This window comes from Centroberyx affinis, unplaced genomic scaffold, assembly GCF_046629955.1.
Source record: "Centroberyx affinis isolate AG114_WGS23_722 - 3 ecotype Tasmania unplaced genomic scaffold, CSIRO-AGI_Caff_v1 ptg001915l_1, whole genome shotgun sequence".
Classification (NCBI taxonomy): Eukaryota; Metazoa; Chordata; class Actinopteri; order Beryciformes; family Berycidae; genus Centroberyx; species Centroberyx affinis.
Genome location: NW_027280278.1, coordinates 194,276 through 218,791, shown reverse-complemented (window position 1 = coordinate 218,791; position 24,516 = coordinate 194,276). Strand labels below are relative to the sequence as shown.

The 24,516-nt window shown below is 42.9% G+C and overlaps 1 protein-coding gene across 1 annotated transcript; it reads left to right on the top strand.

Annotated features, from left to right (window-relative positions):
• Positions 1 to 455: 455 nt before the first annotated feature.
• Positions 456 to 12,853, top strand: prdm2b (PR domain containing 2, with ZNF domain b). The gene is made up of 7 exons (XM_071530351.1): positions 456 to 570; positions 1,165 to 1,268; positions 1,670 to 1,822; positions 2,632 to 2,758; positions 5,808 to 5,915; positions 6,091 to 10,697; positions 11,049 to 12,853. The coding sequence occupies exons 1-7, from the start codon at positions 456 to 458 to the stop codon at positions 11,064 to 11,066; spliced, it is 5,232 nt and encodes a 1,743-aa protein (XP_071386452.1). The 3' UTR covers positions 11,067 to 12,853.
• Positions 12,854 to 24,516: the final 11,663 nt, after the last annotated feature.

Here is a 24,516-nt window from a genome sequence, read left to right as displayed (position 1 = left end):
AAAAAGAGGTTTCAAAAGTGGTCCATATAGGCCTACCTGATGTGGGTCTTTGTCATATAGGCTATGAGGGAGGAGCAGCCATGTTCATAGTTCTGTCAGCCTGCTGTTTTATATCGGCACTTTAAATAAAACTTATATTTGACAGTCTGTCTCTTGCCCTTGTTGAAATGCCAGCTCCCCTTGATGTAATGAATTGAACCTGAGTGCATCCTCTTCAGTGGTTGTGTCTGTTTCAACGCTGTTGCTTTTTAATCTCTTTTTAATGTGAAAACACTCTGCCCATTGTGGAAGCCCACCTGAACAGGTGAAATCTTGCAAAATGTGAAATGCAGATAACAGCTACCACTTAAAGTGATGTTTAATGTGTCCTGGATAAGGATGTTTGACATTTGCCTTCACACAGGGGTTCTGAGCATTTTTTAAGTGTGTCTGACATTTTTCAGGTGTTGGAAGTCATGGCTATTACTGGTGGGACAGTGGAAACACTAGATGCAATTCCTCCCCATGTGTGGAAGGGCTTGCCTGACTGTGTGAGTCTGGGTCCCTCTGCTATAAATCAAAACCGCATTGGTGAGTAAATGAGTGCGACTGTGCCCTACTTTGATAACTACAAGTTTCACAGAATCTTATAAGAATTAGAAGAATTGCAATTCATGGGTGTACAACTCTTTGAAAATGATTGCTTTTAGCCCATAATACTGTACTAAGACCAGGTTGCAATGGAAAACTGAGAACTTTAGAGCTTCAGTTAATTTGATTTAACAATTCTGAGGTTGATCGGACAGTGTAAACAAAGGATATTTAGAGTGCTGGTAATACGGAAGAGGATTAGGGTCACGTGTGAAAAATTTGTTGAAAAAAGTTGAATTCTGACTTTTTTCTCAGAATTCTGAGATTAATCTCAGAACTCAAATATTTTTTTCACATGTGGCCCTAATCCTCTTCCGTACGGTAATGTCTCAAATCAAAAATAGATGATCACCATTTTCTGACATGCCTCAGAGAATCAGGCTTATTCTTTAGAAAGTGTTTTAGTAAATTACTCCTAATTTGCAAATTTGCATAAACTCATTTGTTGGTTTTCTATCTATTCAGCAATGAAAATATAATAAGGTCAAATGCAATGAAATGGGTATTAGATGTTTTTGTCATTTTTATTTTCAGGTGTCTGGGCCACTCAGGTCATTCCTAAAGGCAAGAGGTTTGGTCCGTTTGTTGGAGAGAAGAAAAAAAGGTCCCAGGTGACCAGTAATGTTTACATGTGGGAGGTAAGTAGAAGGCCGTTGTGTTGACTCCTTCCCCATAAAACACTCACCTCCATCTTTGTGTTAGTCTCTGTTCCTGCATGGCTAAAAGGAGCTCTAACATCTCCATCAATTGTAGCACCCTCAGTACTGTACAATAGCTAGAGTGTTATATACTGGTAACATTTCTTTGTCAGTGGTGAAAGCTGTACAATAAACCAACAGAAACCTGAAGAATGTCCAAGGCACACTGCTGTGGAGGGGGGGAATGAAAAGCCTTAATTATTACATTGCTGCGACAAAAGCTGTTGATTGTGTTTCAGCTCCCACTTGGGCAAAGATGGCCCATTCAGTGCTCCTGTCCATTTTGTCTAGCAAGAGCATTATGTTCTTGATAACGTCATCCTTGTTACTGTGCCACGTAGGTTTATTTCCCATCGAGGGGCTGGATGTGTGTTGATGCCACAGACCCCATGAAGGGGAACTGGCTGCGCTATGTGAACTGGGCACGCTCCACCGAAGAGCAGAATCTTTTTCCCCTGGAGATCAACCGAGCCATTTACTACAAAGTTCTAAGGGTAGGTTAAACTGTATCTGGCTACTTACCATGTTGATACTTGAGGAATGTTCACTTATTTCACTGTTGCACTAATTATAAGTCACTCTGGATAAGATGTTTCTGCTAAATTCCTTACTTGTAAATTGTAGCCTGGTTGTTCCTACAGGTTAATAAGTCCCACCCAGTGGCACATAGACTGAATGAATGAATGAATGAATGAAGGGGCTTTCAAGTTGGATTGTTTTGGGATGGAGGCACTCAGGAACATGGTTATGATCTAACAACCACAGTTACATCAGCATATGTAACTCCCAGCTTTTTTCAAGGATAATATATCGGCATACGACAGTGTTTCACTAAACTCCTATCCCAGTGATGTAATGGTAAATAAATAGGTGGGTAAACTATGACCTCCAGTTGGTGATCATAATGCAAACAACCACCAGTATAAACAAAAATCTATTACATTTTCATTTTACTTTCCCATATAACCCACATGATTTTGATATGATTTACTGTGAATTGTAGTATGACATCACCCCCATTAAGATTTATGTCACCTTAAAAAGCTGGGTAAGTCTGGGTACGATGAGTTTTGGTAGATTTACCCTCCACCACATCCCTGCACTTCACATGGTATGCACTCTCCAGAAATTGAATTGAACATTTGAAGAAGACAGTATAATGTAGCCTATAATGTGAAAACAATGTCAAATACCATCCCCCCTTGGATTTGACAGATTAGATGCCCAGTGGCCCAAATATTTCCCTTGCCTCTTAGCAAGCCGGGCTCTGATTGGTGCCCGTCCTCATCTCTCATTGTTGCAGCCTATCGGGCCGGGAGAGGAGCTGCTGGTGTGGTACAGTGGGGAAGACAACCCTGAGATAACAGCTGCACTAGAGGAAGAAAGAGTCAGCAGCCTGAGCAAGAAAAAATCACCCAGGGCAAAACGAGGTGAGGCCTGCCTTTCTACCAAGATGACATTTCTGTTCGATTGAGCCTTGGCTGTGTGCGCAGCACACATACGATTCGGATAATAACAGTGAATTGGTTTCTTTGCAGCCCACTCGAAGTTGTATTGACTAGCTAGCGAGCTACCAAAGGCTAGCAGCTACCAGCCTTTAGCCACAGTCGGTTGCGATGTGTGGGCTTTTCTCTACTTTCATACCCGACATGAAACTCGCCGTTGCGACATCATTTTGCCCTAAATAATGCACGATCGGCCGTCTCTCGCCGTAAAACCGTACGTAGAACAGGTAAACGAGCATCTGAGCAACTTTTGACCAGCTTTTCTGGCTCCTGTTGGTCCTGACGTTTTCGAGGATGTGACCTTCCCTGAGTTCCTAAAGCATGAAAGCCATCCATCGGCGAGCCTCTTACTTGATGATGGCCTAGCTATGTACTAGCTAACTAGCCAGCTACCTTAGCTGCAATTGCAGGCTGCTTCGAGTGCAGATATTTGATACATCTTAAACTATAACTGTAATGGCTTGTAGGGTATATTTGGCAATATCCTGTGTGTCATTCTAGGTTCAGAATAACCTGTTTAGCGAGTTGTCAAACTAGGTATTGCAAGCTAGCTTGCAAGCTAACAGGCTAGGTCTGGGCGCACGTACATCTCGTTGTACAGGAGCAGATGGCAAACTGTCTGGAGTTCAGAGTAAATTATTAATAAAAATGGATTATGTTCATACGGTGTAAAGACAGACATCACAGTGGATTGTACTGAAAGTGGTCGTATTAGTGTTCAGTCCCGGATTTGTAGCGTAGACACATGGTAGCTTTAAAGGCATCAAACGCAAACATGTCAGCGTTACAGTAGCTACATTGAACTTTTTTCTCAAAGTAGCTTTTGGGAGATTTTGTGAAAGTCGAATGGAAATTGCACAGTGCAAAAGAGGCCCCTGATTGAGCAAGGTACAGATCACTGAGCCCCACATCACACTTCTACAATGCAAAACACAATTTGCAGGTTATAAATCTGTCTTTTTAAGTACCTTAGTCAAGATGAACTTTGGACATAGTGCTTCATAAAAGAAAATTGGCTCATGTGGGTAATTCAATGCAGGACCACAAAGAAGAGGGCAAATTGATAACAAGAAATATTCAGCGTTTGCTATCTGATAAGTTTTGGAAGTGTTTTTGAAGTTCTTGGCTTAGCTAAGTAGTTGTCTATGTTTTACTGAGTTTATTGATCTATTAGACCAAACTCTTTGGCATGGGGGACAAGACCCCAAAATATAGCATGTGATGTGCTGTAGGGCCAAGAAATAGGTTATTTAGACAAGAATGACACAAGAATGTTACAGCTTTGTATCTACATAATATCATTAAGGTGCTTATAAATGTCATGTAGTAATCCAGTTATTACTTTAGATCTGACTTGGGAAGTAGTTACATTGCATCTAAACAGACAACATACAGAAAGTCTGTTCACTCTCTTGAACCTTTGAAGGGTCAGTTAAATACGTTTAATAAAAAATTTAGAGCCTGAAGCTGTAGGCCTTGAATTTTATATCTTTACAATGTTTTTCTGTCTTTATTATTACAAAATTTGACCTGTTGGTAAAGGGGTTTTCTTGGTTTTTATTTACCAACATTTTGTGAGGAAAGCCCATAATTTTTTTCTCTGTAATCCTACAGGCAATAGTCTCTAGTACAGTCATCTCCTTATGCTGCAATGCAGTGGCTTTTGGCAGCCCTGTACTGAACTGCACAGTAAACCTTGCTGAATTTAGCCTACTTATCTTACTAGCTGCATCTGACATCAAACCATCATGCATATTAGCCTAACTGATGTATGCCAGAGTTGAAATGCATCCATATTGAGTGTTTGATTCAAATGAAGTGAGTGAGACGGTTGGGTAGTTGTGCTGCTGCTGTAGATTTAGCAGAATGCCTCAGACCATGCTGGTCAGATGACTGACCTGCAGCATGTGTTTCTGTGGCATGAATTAGGCTTTGTAGGCCAGGCCAGATGACCTTGTTGACGTACTCCATTGATGACTAGGTGCCAGCGCAGCCTCTTGAGATAGGCTAGATCAGGCTCAAAATTCAAAATGGTCTCATACTAAGGGTAGCCTCAGATTATTGACAAAGCCATTCCTAAATTTCGTATTCCCACTCTATCCTCTTATTTAAATTACTAATAAATGTAGGCTAAGCTCATAATTATGAAGACAAAATTTTAAGGTTGTTTTTAGAATGGACTGCTCAGTTAATTCATACATTCTATTTGAATTTCAAAGCAGAGACTTGCACTTTTTCATAATGCTTTGAAATAAAATTAAATGGGAGTTTAACCAGCTGAGAATTGATTTGGTGTAGTGAATAGGTAATAGCACAGTTACCATAATATAGTCATGACTACTGTTATTGTACCTTTTTTGTAAGGAGGCAAAGTGAAATCATACAGACTACATGACTTATGTTTAGGGTCCAACTGGTATATGAATCTTGAGCCTGACATAAATAATTACCGGTGAAAAATAACAATATCTGACATATCTTTTGCCAAAGATTTCTCGAATGATACTCCTCATGAAAGTTGCCTTGAAATGTATCCCTCAGATTTGGCTTTAAAGGAGTAATTCAATGAGGCTACATGTCACAGCCTCATTGAAAACTAGAATTTGTTTTTGGCTAAATCATCGCTGTAGCCTGCTGTTATCCCAGAATGAATTCTACACCACACCCCTGTGTTTTGACAAATAATTGTTTTCCTTAAATTAATATTTTATGATAATCTCACAATGTAATTTAAGGTGACTGTGTTGAAATATCATTCTCTGTGTTAATATTATTGGTGCGTCATTGAGGAAGTGCCGATATGATATGTGAGAAGGGCCAACATTGTACTTACCAGCTTGAAGTGTGTGTGTAGAATGTAAACATGGCATTTTTTGTATCATATAACTTTTCTATATGCAAATTTTTCCATTGTAAGCATATGTTTTTGTTTTAGATCAAGCCTGGTTTAAAGTGATGTGTACATTTCTCTCAGCAACCAGGAGAAAGCTGTTGGAGAGAGCCAGACAGGCTGGTTTGGGTGGATTCAAGCAAACAAGTGGAACCAAACCTATTATCAAGGAGATGTGGGGTGGGGAGGAAGGTTAGTTGTCTCATTGTTATGGATATTCAGCATTTTGATGTTCTCACCTTCTCTTTCACTGAACATTTCTTGGTTAAGTTAATTTCATTTCAGTTACATTACCTGTTTTTTGTTCAAATTCCTGAAATGCTTTGATGAGAGTCTAACTTTGTCACTCCTGATAAATTGTCTTCAGGTCCTAAGGTGGAGGATGAGAGGCCATCATCTCTAGGGCCCTCACAGGCACCCCAGGAACCTCATCCCATGGCAAGTACTGACCACACAGATGTGCAGGACATGTCGGTGGTAATGATTGACAGGGGAGATGGGGAGGGGGAAGAAGATGAAGAAGAGGAAGAAGAGGAGGAGGAGGAGGAGGAGGAGGAGGAGGAGGATGCTGATGAGGTGGAGGGTGAACTACAGCAGCTGCTACCCATGCAAACTGCTCAGCATTCATCTGTGGCTGATTCAGAGCAAAGTAAGCAGCCTGACCCATTGCTGACCTGTGGCAACACTGGTAAAGAGAGCCTTAAGGATCTGCAGGTCGAGACAGAGTCTTCTTCGCTTCCAGGGCAAGAACCAGACGTTGATCCTGATCCTGATCTTGACCTTGACCCCGACCCTGACGGTGACCTTGAAGGTGACCCCCACGGAGAGTCACATCCCTGTCAGCACTGTGAGCGCCACTTCTCCACCAAACAGGGCCTGGAGCGCCACATACATATTCATGCTATCGCTAACCAGCAGACACACGTGTTCAAGTGCCGGTACTGTGGTAAATCCTTTGGCTCACAGGTGGGGCGGCGGCGGCATGAGAGAAGGCATGAGAGCGGGCCCAAGAAAAGGCCTGGCTCCCTCGCTGGGACCGCCAATCTGCTCAGTCCCATGGTGCAGACTGACGGTTCAAGTCCCGACTGTACCAGCCCAACTAGTCACTACATAGCCATAGGGTCTCAGTTTCCAGGGGGACCTCTGCACAACTCTGAAGTGACAAGAAAAGAGTTGGGGCCACATGCTGACCGTCCCTTTATAATGGATGAGAATGGGGAGTCAAAGGAGCTCCATCCTTGCAAGTACTGTAATAAGGCATTTGGCACGCACACCAACATGCGCCGACACCAGCGCAGAATACATGAACGGCACTTGCTGCCAAAGGGCGTTCGCAGGAAAGGCATGTTGCTGCAGGAGGCATCGGCGCAGCAACAGCAGCAGCAGCCTGATGAATCCCCCAGCACCAGCCCTCCTCCCGTCTATGTGCCCAGTGCAGACACGGAAGATGAAGCAGACAGGGACGATTATGTAGTCGACATATCCAAAAACATCTCTGAGAATTTGAGCTTCTACATTGATGGCAAGATTCTGTCCACCAGTTCAGTCAGCAGCTGTGAGGTCATAGAGGTGGACTCCAGGTCTGCGGCGCTGTTTGGTCTTGACACAGTCATAATCAGTCCAAACCAGATCAGTCAGGCACTCAAAGTGGAGGGTAGAACCAATGCTGTGAAGGAGGTCTCCAATATAGGCCAGCCAACATCAAAAAGGAGAACATCTACACCCCCACTCGTCCCCAGCCTTAAAATGGAGACAGAAACAGGATCTTCCACTGCCTCTTCCTCTTCTTGTTCATCCTCCACATCTTCTTCATCTAACTTGTTATTGGGAGGACTGTTTCCCCAAGCTGCAGATTCATCAGCGTTTCAAAGGGAGAAAACTGTCTATCTCTCCCCTAAGCTCAAACAGCTCCTTCAGACACAGGACATTCAGAAGTCCACCATTGCCCTGATAGCAGAAAGCCATAGACTGGCCTCCCCACTGTCAGTCACACCGCTGCCAGGGGTCTCAGGCAGGTTTAAGAGAAGAACAGCGTCTCCTCCCTCTTCTCCACAGCTCAGTCCTGCACAGAAAGCAGAGAGCTGTAAAGCCGAGGCAGGGAGCTCATACACCCTAAAGGTGCCAAAGCTGGAAAGCCACAGCGTGTCCCCTGCTGGGAGCCTACTGGACAAGGACGACGGGGACACCCTGAGCCCTTCTGGAAAGGACATGCGCAGCCAACCTGCCTCAAGTAGTGGAGGAAATTCCTGTAATCAGCAGCCGTTGGACCTGTCCAGCTCTGTCAGTAGGAGAAGTGACAGCTTGAACAAGGTGCTTGGGGATTCAGCTCTTGATTTAAGCATGCATCGGAAGAGCATAGCTGAGCCAGAATCAAAGGGAAGTCCAGCACCACAGCCCCTGATCAAGAAGAGGAAGCCTAACACCAGCATGCTTGAAAAGGTGCTGATGAATGAGTATGTAGGTCTAACCTCGGCAGGAGAGGAGGGCCCCTCTGCCTTGGCAAGCCTAGGCTGTTTTCAGTCTCTCTCTCCAAACATGGCATCGGAGTCTGCCCACCCCTCTCCGCCCTCTCTGACCCCTGTCACTATGAACCCCTCCTCACCTGGCACCTCCAGCATGACTTCTCCAACGCCACCTCCCCCTGTACTACCTACCATGCCCTCTCCTCCGCGTATGCCTGGCTCTCCTCTCTCTCAGCCTTCAGACTGCTCTGCATTGAGACCTCTTCCTGTCCTGTCACCCAAAATGTCTCCGAGATCAGTTGAACACAAGCCCCTATCAGACACAGAGGAGATGTCGTTAGCTGAAGAAAGTCGAGATGGAGATGATAACCATACCCCCGAGCCACTGGACTCCCCTCACACTCCAGTCAAAGATCCTCTCAATAGTTCAGCTACACCAAGCCCTTCTGAGCCCACATCAGTAGATCTGCCCACAGCAGAAGCTGATGTTCCTCTGACTGTGAATAGCAACAGTCTGCTAAATGGCAAATTGAGCAGAGACCTCGATTCAGTAACAGAGAAGTCCCAGTGCTCTGACTTTGCTGTTCTTTCATCCCAGCCAGAATCCTCATCTGCCGCTTCAATGTCTTCTCCTCCCATATCACATGACCCATCTCCATCACTGCCATCGCTCGCTCACATTGTGATAAAGGAAGAGCCCCAACACTGCATAGATGAGTTGTCAGACGTGAACCATGCACCTCATGATCGTGTTGACTCTTCACCTCAGCCTGCTGCTCTAGATAAACCCTCTGAGGTAGACAAAGTTGACTCTGAGACATACTGCAAGACGTTTGTGTGTAACGTCTGTGAAGAGCCATTCCGCTCCATCAAAGAGCTCAGTGGGCACATCACAGAGCACGCTGTGGATTGGCCCTTTAAGTGTGAGTTCTGTGTGCAGCTGTTCGGTGACGCTACTGCCCTGCTGACTCACCGAACAGCCTTACACAGAGTGGGCAGGATCTTTGTATGTTCTGTTTGTTCCAAGGAGTTTGCATTTCTCTGTAACCTCCAACAGCACCAAAAGGATCTCCATCCAAACGAGACATGCACACATACCACTATAGAGAGTGGTAAGCTTAGGCCGCAAAATTACACAGATCCATCCAGGGCCAAAGAGGAAAGCAGTCCCTCAACACCCGTACCAGAGTCTTCTGATGAAGCTGCTCCACACAGTGTCTCAGATATAATAAAAGAAGAGCCTGATGTCAATGGTAAACATGTAGATGATGGGCCAGAGGATCCCACTGAGGAGCTGTACACTACAATAAAAATCATGGCCTCAGAGGGAGGGAAGCCTAAAGGCCCGGATGTCCGCCTTGGCATTAATCAACACTACCCCAGTTTTAAACCGCCCCCTTTTCCCTACCACAGCCGTTCACATGCTGGCTCTGTGGCCTCGGCTACCAACTTTACCACCCACAACATACCACAGACTTTCAGCACTGCCATTCGCTGCACCAAGTGTGGCAACAGCTTTGACAACATGCCCGAGCTGCACAAGCACATATTGGCTTGTGCAAATGCTAGTGATAAGAAGCGTTACACTCCCAAGAAAAACCCCATCCCCCTCAAGCAAATAGTGAAGCCTCAGAATGGAGCTTTGTCACCTTCAGCAGCCAGTGCAGGCCAAAATGCTTTCCGTAGAATGGGTCAGCCTAAGAGACTCAATTTTAATCAAGAGCCCTCTGCTAAAACAAAAATGAGTGCCCTCAATAAGAAGAAAAATCAGTTAGTTCAGAAGGCAATTTCACAGAAAAATAAAACTGCCACTACTGCAAAGAGGGCTCCTGTTAAAGTTGAAGAAGAGCAAGAACTTAACATCTGCCCACACTGCAGTCGTGAGTTTACTTATCCTGCAAGTCTCAGTAAACATATGGCAGTTAGCTGTCCCATGAAGCCTGTTGTTAAAAAGGGCAAGAAAGGTGTAGTAGAGGTGAAAAAAGAAGCAACTTCTATGGTGGATAAAAACATGAACCTTAGGAGGAAAGCTCTAGACTGTGAAATCCAGCAGGCAGAGCCGGAGCCTAAACCCCTGGGAAAGACCAGGGCTCGCAGCTCTGGTGCTGCAGAGCCTGAAACCTCCCAGGCAAGCAAAGGAAAGACTGCTGCTACATTGGGCCGGCTCAAGAGGCCTGCCTCGTTCCCAGCTTCCCCACTATCCCCTAGCAAAAAAAGTAAAAAGGGCCATGCTCAATCTTTACCTCCCACCCCATCGTCCTCCGACACTCCCAGTTACACTGCACAACGGCCAGCCATGAGAATGCAACGTATGGGCAAGGAGCCAGTACCCAAGAGGGTAGCAGATGCCAAATCACCACCACAGCAGCCGAAGAAAGAGGAGCGGTTCTCCCTCCGAACAAGGGAGAGAGTGGGCGGTCCAGTCACCAGAAGCTTACAAATGGCCAACACCGTTGCTTCTCTGGAGGTGAAAACTGAGGAACCTCCCATCCCAGAGCCAAAAGAGACTCAGGTAGGATATTTTAAATGTAACACAATGCGCACTGGTTTTTGTCTGTAATTTCCATAGGGAAAATCATTTTGGCTGGTCATTTTGAAATCAAGACTGTACCCGCCCAGCTCTTTTTCACAGGAGGCATGTAGAATAGTACTAATTTGCCTAATAACTTCCAGCCTGATTAAAGCACTTTTGAATTTGTTAAAAACAAATCTATAACAGCTCATTTGCCACTTTTAACATGCATTCTTTATTAGGTTCTGTGTTGTTCTGCGATGTAATTTAAGTTACAGATCAGACAACTCTTGTTTACAAATGAAAAAGCGCAATTATACTTAACTTGTTTTTTTGTCTTGTGCTTCACAGGAGTCGCTGATGAAGTGAGTTATGTGGACATTTGTTGAGCTACTCCTGGGAATATGGTGCTCACCTCTCAGGAGATGCTCTGGACTAATCAAGGCACTGACAGCACTGAGGTTGACTTTACAGGGTGGGCTTATTCACTCAAAAAAAGTGACGTCTGCTTTTCTTAAATGCCTCGCTGGCTGTAAGGAGGGAACCCTCTTCATCTTCCATCTATCTTTTGAACTGAGCCTCGATTTTAGCCAGCCTTGCAAAAAAAAGGAAAAAAAAAGAACTGTAAATGACAATGAGTTAATATATACAATACATGTCATTACTTGACCCAAAACAGTAACATTAGGGTTCCGTTATGTTTGAAAGCTGATATATTGCAAATGGCAATCAAGTATCAGTTCACAAAACTTGTCGGTCTTTGTTTTTGTTCCATATTTTCCTCGTTTGGTTGTTTAGATTTTCAGATGTTTCCAGAGTCTTTTAATGCATGTGCTGAATAGAGTGTAAACTAGATAAAGCCAATTTCCATGTCTCTCCCAACTGCACCTACTTCAGTTAATACATTGATTTGCAAAATATGTATGTTTGATTTAAAGTTCTGTAGTCATTATATTGTAGAATATATCTTATTGGCATTTTTTTCTTGTTTGGGAAACAAAAATGAAAATGGCAGTAGTTTACTGCAAAAATTGGTCCTCAGGAACACTGTATATGTGTGTGTTAAATATGTGTATGGGTATGGTTGGATGCGTAGCTTGACAGCTATTCCTTTGGTCTCAATCTCAAGTATGTTTTTACTTGCTTTCTCATATTCTTTTGTTTATCTGAACATTAGAGCAGATAGTTCCAATTGTAAAATGGTGGGAATTGTGTTTTGTCTCCTTAAAAAAATCTCCGTTACCAGTCTTGGAAAGAAATACTGCCACAAATGTCCATTATTTTTGTTAACATTTTGGGTTCAGCGTCTCTCAAAATTAGTTTTTGATGTGTCACTCATATAGCCCAGTGTCCTTACAGCACTTTAAAAACGAACTTCTGCCAAAATTCTAGCTAAACCAGTCACATACAAATGATAATGGTAATTTGGTTTGAATGGTGAATAATGGAATGTATTCAGGTCTGTTGCACATTGCTGACACTGGGATGCCTCACTGACATTGGCGCAAATTATTAATCTAAAATACTACTTTTATAGTATTTCTGTTGATTAAGCTCTAAAATGGTATTCTCTATTAAACAGTTCAACACATTAAAATGATACATGAATCAACTTTAATATGCCAAAAAAGCACGATTGTGACTTAATTCTCAGATTGAAAAATTAAATGCAGCAACAGTGTGTTTTTTCGAACGGGATCCTTGGGAAGTTGCTTCATTTGTCATTTTTCTTTCAGAAGCCATGCCACAGTAATATAACTTAAAGATTTTTTTCTTCATGTAAACATTGGGGCAATGTCATTTTTGTTTCAGTGAGTTGATATGTGGTAATACTGTACATGACGAAAATGGTATATTTAAGTCCCTGCCGATGAAGTGCTTTATTATTTTATTTTTTTATTGTCTCCACTGACCGTTCTCACCCCACTTCTCACTCTGGACCATATCTGTTTAACAACTGAGACAGCAGACAGGGGCAGTGCTAAAATGCTTGTAGCATGTTTTGGAAAAGGAAATTGAACAATATGATTTGAAGCTAATTTATATTTCCATGTGAAATCTTCATCTATGTTTTGCCTCTCAGCATCAATATTATGTATTTGAGGATGAACAAAGACAAATATCCCTAATGACCTCAAGTAAAACATTGCTGTAATTGACATAATAAAAACTTTTTCAATTTGGGTAAAGCTTTTCATTTGTTTTGCTTATAGGGTTCCCAACTATACTCAACTCTGCAAGCTGTGGGGCCAACTGGTAAAATCAGAATTTGATGTGTAAATAATTAACTTTGAGCTGCATAGGAGAGGAACAGAGAGTCACCAATACGTTATTTATCATGTTTTAATGTGCGATGTATTCCTGCAACATCAGGTAATATCAGGTTATGTAAGAATCAAGAAATTATTTCTAGATGTAGAAAGAACGTGATTAACTGCACTCATAACTGAGACTGAAGTCTAATTGCAGGGAGCTTTTTTTCGCTTTCTTTTGTTTGTTTTTCTCAGATATTTTTTGTACATCCATTACATTTTATGTAATAGATGTACCTGACATTTTATTACATTATATGTAATAGATGTACCTGCTATTGCAACTAATAATATAGTTTGCCATTTGGCATTGCAACCAATAATATAGGGTTCCAGCTAACATTTGATGATTGCCTTCTCCACTTAGGACCTGTCAGATTATGAAAAAAATGTTGCGTATTATTTGAGTTTGATGGAAGGCAGCACTAAAGATAAATGTTATTATACATGAATGATAAAGTAACTCCCATTACCCCACAGGTCAGCATGCTGCTGGGAGACCATGGCCATCGCCAGGCTGCTAGTTGCTGTGAGAGCTGTATCTATTTTGGGAGCACTGCACTTGTCAGTGAGTTTGATATGCGAGTCATACAGACCTTAAATTCTTACCTCCCTCTCTGTAACTGTACTTTGTGGAAGAGCATTTGTGGCTCAACATGGAAAAACAGGCGGATATGGAACTAGAGGCTTTTGTTTTTCATAGAATGATCTTTGCATTCAGAGCTTTAAAATTGTATATATAGGGTAAGGGTAAATACATTTTCCTTGAATTAATTATTGAATCAAAAAACTACATTTTGAACATTTACTTCATATAAAATGTAGAGTTGATGCTAAGTCCTTTGTGTAGTTTGTAAAGTTGCATTAGTCCGGGTTTATGGTGTTTCATCACATTTTTGTAATAAAAAAAACTACAGAATTTGTGCTCTCTGGCCTTGTGGATACAACAAAGTGCAAATTTGTGTCCACAGCATCGTAAGCAGAAGCATCATATTGTAGTCAAAAAGTGTTTGTTTTGTATACATTTGTTTTCTAGGTATTGTATGGCCACTATCATGCCTTGTTGCAAGGTCACTCTATTAACATCCAATTATAAATCACACAGTATGACCAATGTGGTGTCAAAAAGTGAAAATGAAAAGAAACACATTCACTTCTTCTTTATTGTGCACATAATAATCACCAACTAACAATGCAGTGTGCTCCTTTTTTTGTGGTACTCCACGGCAACAGTACGTTTAAATTTGTATCAAAATACACTAGACTATTCTGCCATTAGACCCTCTGAATGGAAGACCAAAGCATCTCAGTGTTATTGATGGTCCGTCGCATCTGCTGAGATGAGTTTTGCTCGCACACATTAATGGGCTATAGTAGCATGCTCCCAGCACTGAAAATAGAGTCCCCAAAAACCTGGAATGTCTTGTGGACTAGAACTTCACATAATGCATTGGTTATCATGTTGATGGATGGGACTGGAGACAAATTAAATGTAATGTGTAGGTTGGATTTGATCCACGGGATAGATCTTTCTTTATTCAGTGGGATGGTGAGACGTGTTTATTTGCCCCGGTGCCATGATGGTATAGTTTATGGGCGGTTGTTGTTTATGGGTGCTCTGCTGTGTGTTGGTGTGTGTGTGTGTGTGTGTGTGTGTGTGTGGTGGGGTGCAGGGGGTGGAGTTTCTGTTGGAAGAGTGCTGCGCAATACTCGTGCTGTCAGGGTGAAATATCTCTGCACTCTCTCTTGATTGCTGTGTACGGTGCCTCAACCCTATTCATAAAAATGCAATTCCATGCAGCTCTGTGCCCGGGTTGACGGAATAAGCTATGATACACCAGAGAGGCAGATTTAAGAGCACTGCACTACTATAGATGTTTGGTACACCGTTACCATGTGCAGCAAGGACCAGCATCTTACCCATTTTGTAAACCAAGACTGATTAAAATTAAACTATATTGTTCTAGCTGTAACAAACTGAGAGTGTGTGTGGAAATGGTGGTTTACCTAAGGTATCTTGTACGAAAAGATGATTGATGATTGTCTGGATCAGACTAGAATGCAAGTATTGAGCTGTAGTTTGTTTTTTTCATAAAGAACGCCCGCCAGTGCCAAGAGTCTCAGTGGGAGGTGAGGACAGCTGCTCATACATGACAATATACAGCCTCCAAAGAAAGCTCACAATGTCCCCGCTTCCTTTTCAAAGAGAATGGCATTAAAGCTGATGAGATATATTCTGATGGGCATTAGTCTTTCAGGCTTCAAAGTGAAGAGGAGCCATCAACTCTGAGTCGTCTTATTGTATGTGAAATGTCAGTGTTCAGTTTGACCTTACAGTACTTTGCTGATCTCAATCGTGTTTGTATGCAGTTGGTTACTGCTTGTGACTTTCCTTGGTGTGTTTGATTGTGTAGGTACTTCACCTGCTCCTAAGCAAACATACTATATGTTGCAATTATTTGCTCTCATAAATGCCAGGCATGCTTTTCATGTCTCGCTATTATCTTTTCACCTGCAGAGCCACCTGCTTAATTCAGCCTGCTAGCCGAGCCTTCCTCCCAGCTCCCACAGTGGCCCTTTGAGTATATCCTGCCATTTCCTTTCAAAACAGGAGGATGTGAGGATGTGAGTGCTGTGGTCAGGTCTCCGGTGGGCTCGCTTACCAGCGCAGCAGTGTGAGAGATGGCTCCATGACAATGGGCTTCCTGGCAAAGTTTTGCTCAGAAGGAAATCGCCTGTTAAACGGAGGAATGGGTTTACATACTGTAGAGAGGTCAGACGTGCAGAGATGGCCTGGGCGTGATAATGTGGGACTGTGCTGGAATAACTGTGTCATAGCGTTGTCGGCGGTGCAGGTCTCCATGCCAACAGTTGCACAATGGGTACAATACAGCGTGCTTTGCCTCAAGGCCTGAGGGTGTATTTTAAGAAATTAGAGCATATGCTCTTTTTATCCCTTGGCACTTTTACTTTTACTACAACAACTTGATGTACATCTTTGTATTTGATATACTATTTTGGAGGAGTGTTTATATATGCCCCTAAACCCCTCTCATTTATACAATCACTGTGCATGCCTCACCAGAGCTGCTGCACTACATAGCATGGCATGTGCATTGAATATGAGTTTACTGGGAGTTATTTTTCAGTTGAGTAAGAGCTAATTTTTTACGGTAGTTTATACTCAGCAGTTTTCTACAATTCTTTTTCAAGATGAGGCCTCTGGAAACCACCAGCTGTATGAGGAGCCCTACTTTCTACTTTTTACACAGCCCCTTTACTCTCTCATCCTCCTTTTCTCAGCACTGGGGAAAGATGAAGCACTGGAGTTTGCTAGAATCAGTTTCCCAGCAGCGGCCCGGGCTTTAAGATGGATCGAGGGGATTTGCATGGAGGGGGGTGAGGGGGTGCAGAGAGTAGGGATGTGAGGGAGAAAGGGAGAGCGAGCGAGAGAGAGAGATGTTACTGCTGAGGCACAGCAAATGAGGGCTGTAGAGAGGGGGAGGAGGGAGAGGGAGGAGAGGAAAGGGGCATGCTCTTATAGATCAGAGAACAACAGTCCCATCCTTTGCCCAGAGGACAGACTGTGCTGCCTGCTCACACAGGGAGCTAGAGAGGGAGGAAAGGAGGAGTGACTTTTACCTGCTGTAGACGCCACACTCACACCTCTTCTCTCCTCTTCTTCGCTCTTCTCTTCAACTCAGCCTGTCTGGAGCTGCAGAAGACTGTCAGCCGAGTACAGACGCGGCACAAGATCAGAGTGCCGGCAGAGCAGCTGTGCCTACAGCTCTGCTACCTGCTCTACCACTCTGTAACACTCTCTCTCTCTTTCTCTCTCTCTCTCTCTCTCTCACACATGCACACCAAAACGCTCACACGGGCACACATCCACAGAACTTTCTCACACGCACACACACACACATATGCTGACGGGCAGGCAGGCGGGCACACCCCCCCATTATCTGTGCAGTGAGCAGCACTGCTCATATTGGTGTGAGCAGTGAGGGGCTGTGTTTCTCTCCTCGGTGGCAGCAGCAGCAGCAGAAGCAGCAGCAGCAGCAGCAGCAGGACGGGTCCAGAAGAGAGCAGTCATCACCACACTTCACACACCAGCTTCTACCACTGAAGGCAAGCCCCCCCCCCCCCCCCCCCCTCTCTCTCTCCTTTAATTTCTCCTTCCTCTCTCCTCTTTCCCCCTCTTCTCCTCCTCTCCTCTCTCTGTCTTGACGTGACGCAGTGTTGCTGACCTTCCCTCATCCCCCTTCTCAGCGTATGCCAGTGGGACAGCCATGGAGGACACCCTCACCTGCAGCCATGCCACCTTTTCCCAGGTGTTTGGACGCCAGGGACAGCTCATGCAAGCCAGTGAGTAGCTATAATTACACCTCCTACAAATCATTAGCCAGCAGCATGTCCCGCATGTCAGTGTAACTGATCTCCACCCTCAGCGTTTCTGATCCCATCCTCAATCTTATTGCCATTTTAATTTAGCTGCTGCTCAGAGGCATCAAGCCCCGTTTAAGATACGATAGAATTGTCATAGCTGAAACCTTGTAGGGCTGCTGCTGTGACAAAGCCTACTGTTTAGAAAAGACTGGGTTATTTTTGTTCTGTAAGAGAAGGATCCCGGTGGCGTGCATGCTTATGTAAAGGGCAAGAAGCATAAACCATTGCAAGGTTTTTTGTTTTACATGCAAGATGTGTTGTGTGGTGTTGTGGTTGATGTGTCTGTCACTGTGACAAGTTGCTGAGGAGCGGGTTCGGTGCATTCGCATTGTGTAGCATTTTATTTTGAACATAGAGCTATAAAAGCACATCTCTCAGACACAGGATTCAGTATGAACTTGGGGGTGTGGCTCAGTTGGGGGTGGGGAGTACAGTTTGGAGAGGGGGGCAGAGTATGGGGGGGTCAATACTGCAAAATAAATCAGAGTAAGGTTGTTTTCTGGATTATTTGCTGTTCTGTTACCAGGTTAATTATTAAGATTTTTATTTGCAAAGAACATTACTGGATGCTATTTGATAATTTGATTGAATTATAAAGTGGTAATTGGATAAGGTAGATATTTTGTCTTTTATTATGAAGTGTAGATACCATAACACTGATTCTTGTTGAGAGAAATATTAATTATGCAGTTGCATAGTATTTCTGTGGTTCAGCAGGAGAGTCTGACTGACTGAGAGGCTATCAGAGATGCTCTCTGAGCTCAGACTGATGGCTAAATTATTGAAAACTGAATTTATAAAGATTTTCAGGGGCATAAAAACACTGAACAGAACCTTGAAGCACTCGAAACGTAACATACTTCAGTGATGTCTCATTATGCAATGTACATGGTCAGAATACATATTTCCCTTGGGAGAGAAAAGGGGAGATTGACTTGCCTCCAGAATGAATGTGTCAGCTGCATCCTCCCTCATCTGGCCTGATATCTCTCCTCATGGAGTCATGCAGTAAGAACTTATTCACTGCCTTTGATGCCTCCCCTCTGCCATAAATGCAAAATGATTCTTCACACAGTAGTATGTTGGATAATGAGGAGAGCCCAGGGCAGATATCAAAATAAAACTGCCGCAACAGTCGCATCCCATACGTTGACTTTCTCACATCAGTTTTGAACTTATGCATTTCCCATCATTATCACCTGGAAAGAGCTAAAAAAAAAAAAAAGAAACCATCTGAGTCGAGTTTCAAAACAAACTCATTATCAGCAACCTAGCTGAGACATGCTGTATTAAATCCTAATTCTCTGTGTGTATCTAATAAAAGAACACATCAATATTTTCCCAAGCTGAGGCACACGTTCCTTGGCACACGTGTTCCTTAATAAGCTGCGTTACATGATTCCAAAGTGTGGGATTTATTTAGCCTAATTGACATGTGGAGTTATTCGGGAAGATAAAGCAAATCCAGTGCAGTGGATTGTTGTTGTCTTTGCTGTTCCTCGCCCCCTCTTTGCACAAGAGTACCCTTTTAAATTATGCTCTTTGTTTGAATGTATCTGTGGACTTAATACTGTGCTGATAAGAGCATATTACTGTCAAAGGGTGGCAGGGCCCTGATTAATATTCCGCTTCAGACAGGGAGAATGCTGAAAGCCTCTACTAAATGTGTGGTTTTGAAGTGCTGCTGATGAGTCTCTCTGGCTACATGTCTGGGTGAGCAGAGTGTTTATTAGGCAGGACAAGACTCTCAGGATCCTTCTGTGAGAGACCGTGTAGGACTTAATTCAAACTTTAAGGTTCACACACACATGAGATGTTCACACACAAATATATGTAATACATATACACATAGACACACTCACACATACACGCATAGGCCTACTAAATAATCACACATATGTGCTAAATTTGCTCATATATATGCAAATACTTGCATTAATATATGTATTAATATATATAAATGTGTGTGTGTGTGTATTTCACATATATACAATATATGTGTCTCAGTTTATGTGGAAGGCCTCTCAGTGTAAACAGAAGGTATAAAAAGAAGAGGGGCGGGGCAATGTTGAGCATCGCATCACAGCTGAGAGCTGAGTCAGTCCAGCCGGAGATAAACCAGAATAACACTGCAAGTTTTGCCTTCAAAATAATAGCGTAAATTTGTCACTTAACAGAAAAAGCAGTCATATTGGGGTGTGCAGAACAACCCAAATTGTATCCCAATACTGGAGTAGTGGAATAAATTATTAGATTATGTATGGAGTGAAACTATAGCTGTAAAATAGATGCTAACAACATTATATTGTTTTATGGTGCATGGTATGTCCTGATGGAAGAATGCCTTTTGGATGAACATATTTAAGGCTAAAAATAAGATTTTATGACTTAAAAACAAAAGCCATACCAAAAGATGTAGAGAGACTCTACTATGCAACAAACCATTTTAAAGGCAGTGGGATGGGAGTCCAGTGGCCAGAATCAGTCACCGCTGAAGTGTCCAAGACAGTAGACATCCTTCCTACCTGTCTGGTATAAATTCTTGTTTTTAAGTCTATTTGGGTAGATTTTTTGGCAGCCCTTTATGGGTATGAATATTAAAAATGATGTTTTATAATAAAATTTGTTTTACTCAAAAAACATTGCAACACGTACACCACTAAGGATTATATTTTGAAGATTATAACTGGCAGTCCTATTTTTTATTAACTGTTGTTAATACCAGTGTCTCAGCATCCATCACTTGCTAAATTTTCATGTGCTGCGGTAGACAATCATCCTGGAATCATCCTAATGAAGTTAGTTAAAGTAAAGCTAACAGTAAATCTTAGTGAAAAATCACCAGTATAGCAGTGTCAACGTCTGCACAGGTCGCCCACCCGCTCCTTTTTCTGCCTTCTGTTTACACTGAGGTGACTGCCAGATAAACACACGTTTGAAACACACACACACACACACACACACACACACACACACACACACACACACACACTCACATAAGTATATTTTATATATAAATGTGCAAGTAGTAAGCGTGTATGTGCAAGTGATTCATATACAGTATGTATGCGTGACTATTTCATATATGTGTGTTTGTGAACAGCAACGTTTGAATTAAGTCCTGCACAGCGTTGCATATTCTTCTGGTGCTTTTCCTCTGAATAAGTGTGACTAACTAATCTCTAAAAATGCCTTAAAAAAATCCCTAAAATATCTGTTTTCTCTGACTCATTTGGCTGGTTGAAAAATTTGGATATTCAGTGCACCGTGTCTGCTTGTTTTATCAATAACTGCCTCATGTCACTGTGGGGCAATGTGTACCGTGTCGACTGCAGATGCACTCTCTTGCTCATGCAAATTCTGCTTTGATTGAGCCACAATGAACTGGTTAGTCGTCAGTGTGGATGCACAAGCAAGAGGGGCAAGCTAGCAGATATGCAAATCACTGTTACAGTTAAGCTGCTGTTGTGTTTTGATGTATTGAGCTGAAATTGGGTTTTATGCTAAGTGACTCATTTTTTAAACTTTTTACTGTGAGAAAAGAAACATATTCGCGGGAAAATGAAGTTCTGATGATAAGCACGAGAGCTGTTAGTAGACCAGCGGGCAGCATCTTGAAATTTTGTGTAATAGATGTGTTCCATCATTTGCAGATTTTTTGAGATAGAAAATCCCTCAATTCAGTGCAATGGAACTGCTGAAGATTTTACACTTAGAACAATATTTACTCTAATATTTACATGGACGACACATTAAGAAAAATTGTGCCGAGATAGTCCTCTTGTCCTAATAGCATCTTTTCATTTGTGCATTTTAGCTGGGACTGTAATCTCCCCCCGAGCAAATGGCAAGTGAAACCACTGTTTCTGAACACTACAAAAGGGATGCTGAATTATTCACTATATCTTGACTTTCCTTGTGTTGCCTACTCATTGCTGATTGAATTGCCTCCCTTATCTTCACTTTTAACTTTACCAATGTTTTGTCCTACTTTCTGCCCTTAAAATGCCACTTGCAGCGACAAAGGTTCATAAAGGTTCAGCACCACATAAAAAAGCCTAATATGTACCATCACTGCACTTGCACAAATCCCTGCAAGCTCAGGTTCTGTGCCTCCTTGCCCAAATAGCCATGCACTGACAGCACAGTGGTTCCAGTCACCTTTCTGCTCCACTGGACCAAAGTGATGAGGGGACAGGGACAGAGAAAGGTTATCCGCAGTGTAGTCCAGGAGGCCTATAACTCTAACTATAACATGAATATCTTCATCCGCTCCGTGGTGTGGAGCGATCCTCTTGTCCCTACTCACAGAGGTCAAGGAGCTGGCTTATGGCCAATGTTCTCATCCCTATTAGATTCCCGGGCCGCCAGCCATCAAACCTAACTGTAATATAATTCTGAGAAAGACAAGTTCTTCTAAGTGCTTCTGTGATGGACTCATTTAAAACATATACAGCTAATCCCAAAAGGTGTCATAGAATTACAGCCTATTCTATTAAACTTCTCTTCTCTTTTTTAGTCTTCTTGATAGATGCCCAATCAGATACATTTGATTTGCAAGTAATATCTGTGGTCACTACTGAATCGGTTTACTGATTAAAAACACAGTTGTAGTTGGCTTATTATGTCCCTCACAGCAGTTTACATATCATTACCTAGATTAGGCGTCCTTATTGATCCCCGTCCCTGGGTTTCCCCTGCGGCACAGATAATCACTCCATCAGAGCTGATAGAGGCCCAATTTAGATCTCTCTCCAGTCTAATCCCCATATTGGATTTAAGAAGCCCAGTAGAGCAGCCAGTGGCAGACTGGCAGTCCTCGCGTGTCTGTCAGTCAGCACATCCTGAGTCTCAGGGACGGCCTCAGGACAGTTAATGCATCTTCACAATGATACACAAGCTGCTGTAAATATTTTGCTCCAGTTCAAGGAGCTTTTTTTTCTGAGTAAATTTCCATTAACTCCAGGCATAAGAGCTACGTGTTTAATGTATTGGATTGTGCTGAATTGTATAGCGTTGTCATGTACTGTATTATTACATGCCTAGTGTTGCATGTGCTGTGCAAGCCTCTAGTTCTTCAGGTAGGAGCTTAGAGCTATCTTCATTAGAGCACTTTCCTTGAGGGTGATCAATAAACCAATTGTAGTTCACTGACTGCAATCGCTTTGTGTTTACTCTCAGAATTAGCATGTCTGCTCTTTGAAAGGAAATCAACATCTTCTCCTTGATTGGCAGGAGGCGCCTTACTAAGTGGAGTTACCATATGTGTGAGCTGGGAGAGGCTGAGCTTCACGCTAACTCCAATTAGGCCTGGCATGACAGAGACAGATACCCTTTGTGTCAGAGTAGCATCGTATGTGCTGCTGTATGATGGAGCTCATAACAGAGTCTCACTGGGTTTTAAGGTGCCAAAAATCCCACATAGTGAGGTAGACAGCAACTCCCAAGAATGGCCTGCAACCATATTCCTCCTTTTTAATACATAATGCTCACTTTATTGTTTAAAACTGATGCGTTTCGACCTGACGGCTGCTGTCTTCCTCACTGTGGGATTTTTTATGCTGATTGGACTATTTTTGACAAGCACCCCTATTCCACAAAAGGCTGCTTTGTTGTACCAGCACAACATCAAACTTAATGTGTTTTATAGTATCTCAAGGTTTTGTTGAGGAGGAGTTGCTTTGTTGTCCCAAAAGCATTTCATACATTGCTGTATTGTTTCTCAAGACTCTATTGATTTCTTGCACTTTGTACCATTCACGCTCCTCTCACTCTCTCTCTCTTTAAATCTCCCTGTCTCATTCTTTCTCTGTCTCACCGTATTGCTCTTTCTTTCTTTCACACACACACACATACACACACACACACACACACACACACGGAAAAGAGAGGCTACGAAAATTGAGGTTATTGCAAATCTTGAAGAGGATGCACATAAGCTGAATACTGCGCACTCAGTGAGCACCATCACCCGGATTTAATAGTCACTCATCTCCACCACTTTAAAGCAGCTAAATTTGTCACTGCTCGATCTATTCTGTACACATGGAGCTGCCAGGAAAGTGTTTAAGGTATAAGTAGCAGCAGCCTTCACAGGGGGGCTAAGCCTGCTCATCTTGCCGTGTATCTGTGTGTGTGTGTGTGTGTGTGTGTGTGTGTGTGTGTGTGCATCCCAATCTTGTGCCGGGCAGGAAAACAAAGCATAGAACAAAAGTAACAAGAGCCCACACATGAAAGATGGTCTGATGATGAACGGTGTACTCAAAATGTTATACATGGTGTTAATAAATTCTCACACCTGGGCAGCAGCTTTCAGTGTGCAGACTCTCCTTTTGTTCCATGTTCAAGTCCCTGCCTGGTTTCTGCGTCATTGAACCCCTTGCCTGAGTGTGTGCTGACTCCACATATCTGCCCTGCCCTGCCCAGTACTGCTGGCCTCTTTTCCTCTCTGCCTGCTGTAAACCCCTTAGTTACACTCTTCAGCCCGGCTCTGCAGACACATGCTGAGCTACTTCCCAAGCCCCAGTGTTCGTCTGACAACCCACCACACAGCAGAAGGAGAGCGAGTGGAGGAGAGGGCAGCTGGGACGTTCACAAAGGCAGGGTGAAGTCAAAGTCAAAATGACACAGGCAACACCTACACCACTTTATAACAAGCACAACACACAACCACAAATTGCAAACTTATAGAGAACATAATATATATTTCAAAGTCCAAGCTGCAACACTCTCCTCACCTTACTGCAGCTAACATAAAGCACAATGCTATTCTCAATTGAGGAATGTTGAAGCCCTATTATACAGCAGAGGCTGTAGCATGACTCCAAATACTATCCATTGGATTAGACATCCCACTTCTCATCACTCATTTCACTATGTGGCACTGTGGTGCAAAGAGCAATTCTTAAGAGAATCCCACATACTCCGACTCTGTATAAATTTGCATCAGTAGTTAGTGCCGACACTCCTGTGGTGATGAAATATAGCCTAACCTCCTGTGTGCTTCTCTTTAACATGCAGGGCACACTGTGCACAGATGGGAATGCACAGTGCTCACAGTG

Excerpts from the sequence above, each read along its gene's own strand:
- prdm2b (XM_071530351.1), top strand. The coding sequence starts at position 456 with ATGGCTATTACTGGTGGGACAGTGGAAACACTAGATGCAATTCCTCCC. Across the intron at positions 571-1,164 it reads TATAAATCAAAACCGCATTG|GTGTCTGGGCCACTCAGGTC; the intron begins GTGAGTAAATGA and ends TTTTATTTTCAG. Across the intron at positions 1,823-2,631 it reads TTTACTACAAAGTTCTAAGG|CCTATCGGGCCGGGAGAGGA; the intron begins GTAGGTTAAACT and ends TCATTGTTGCAG.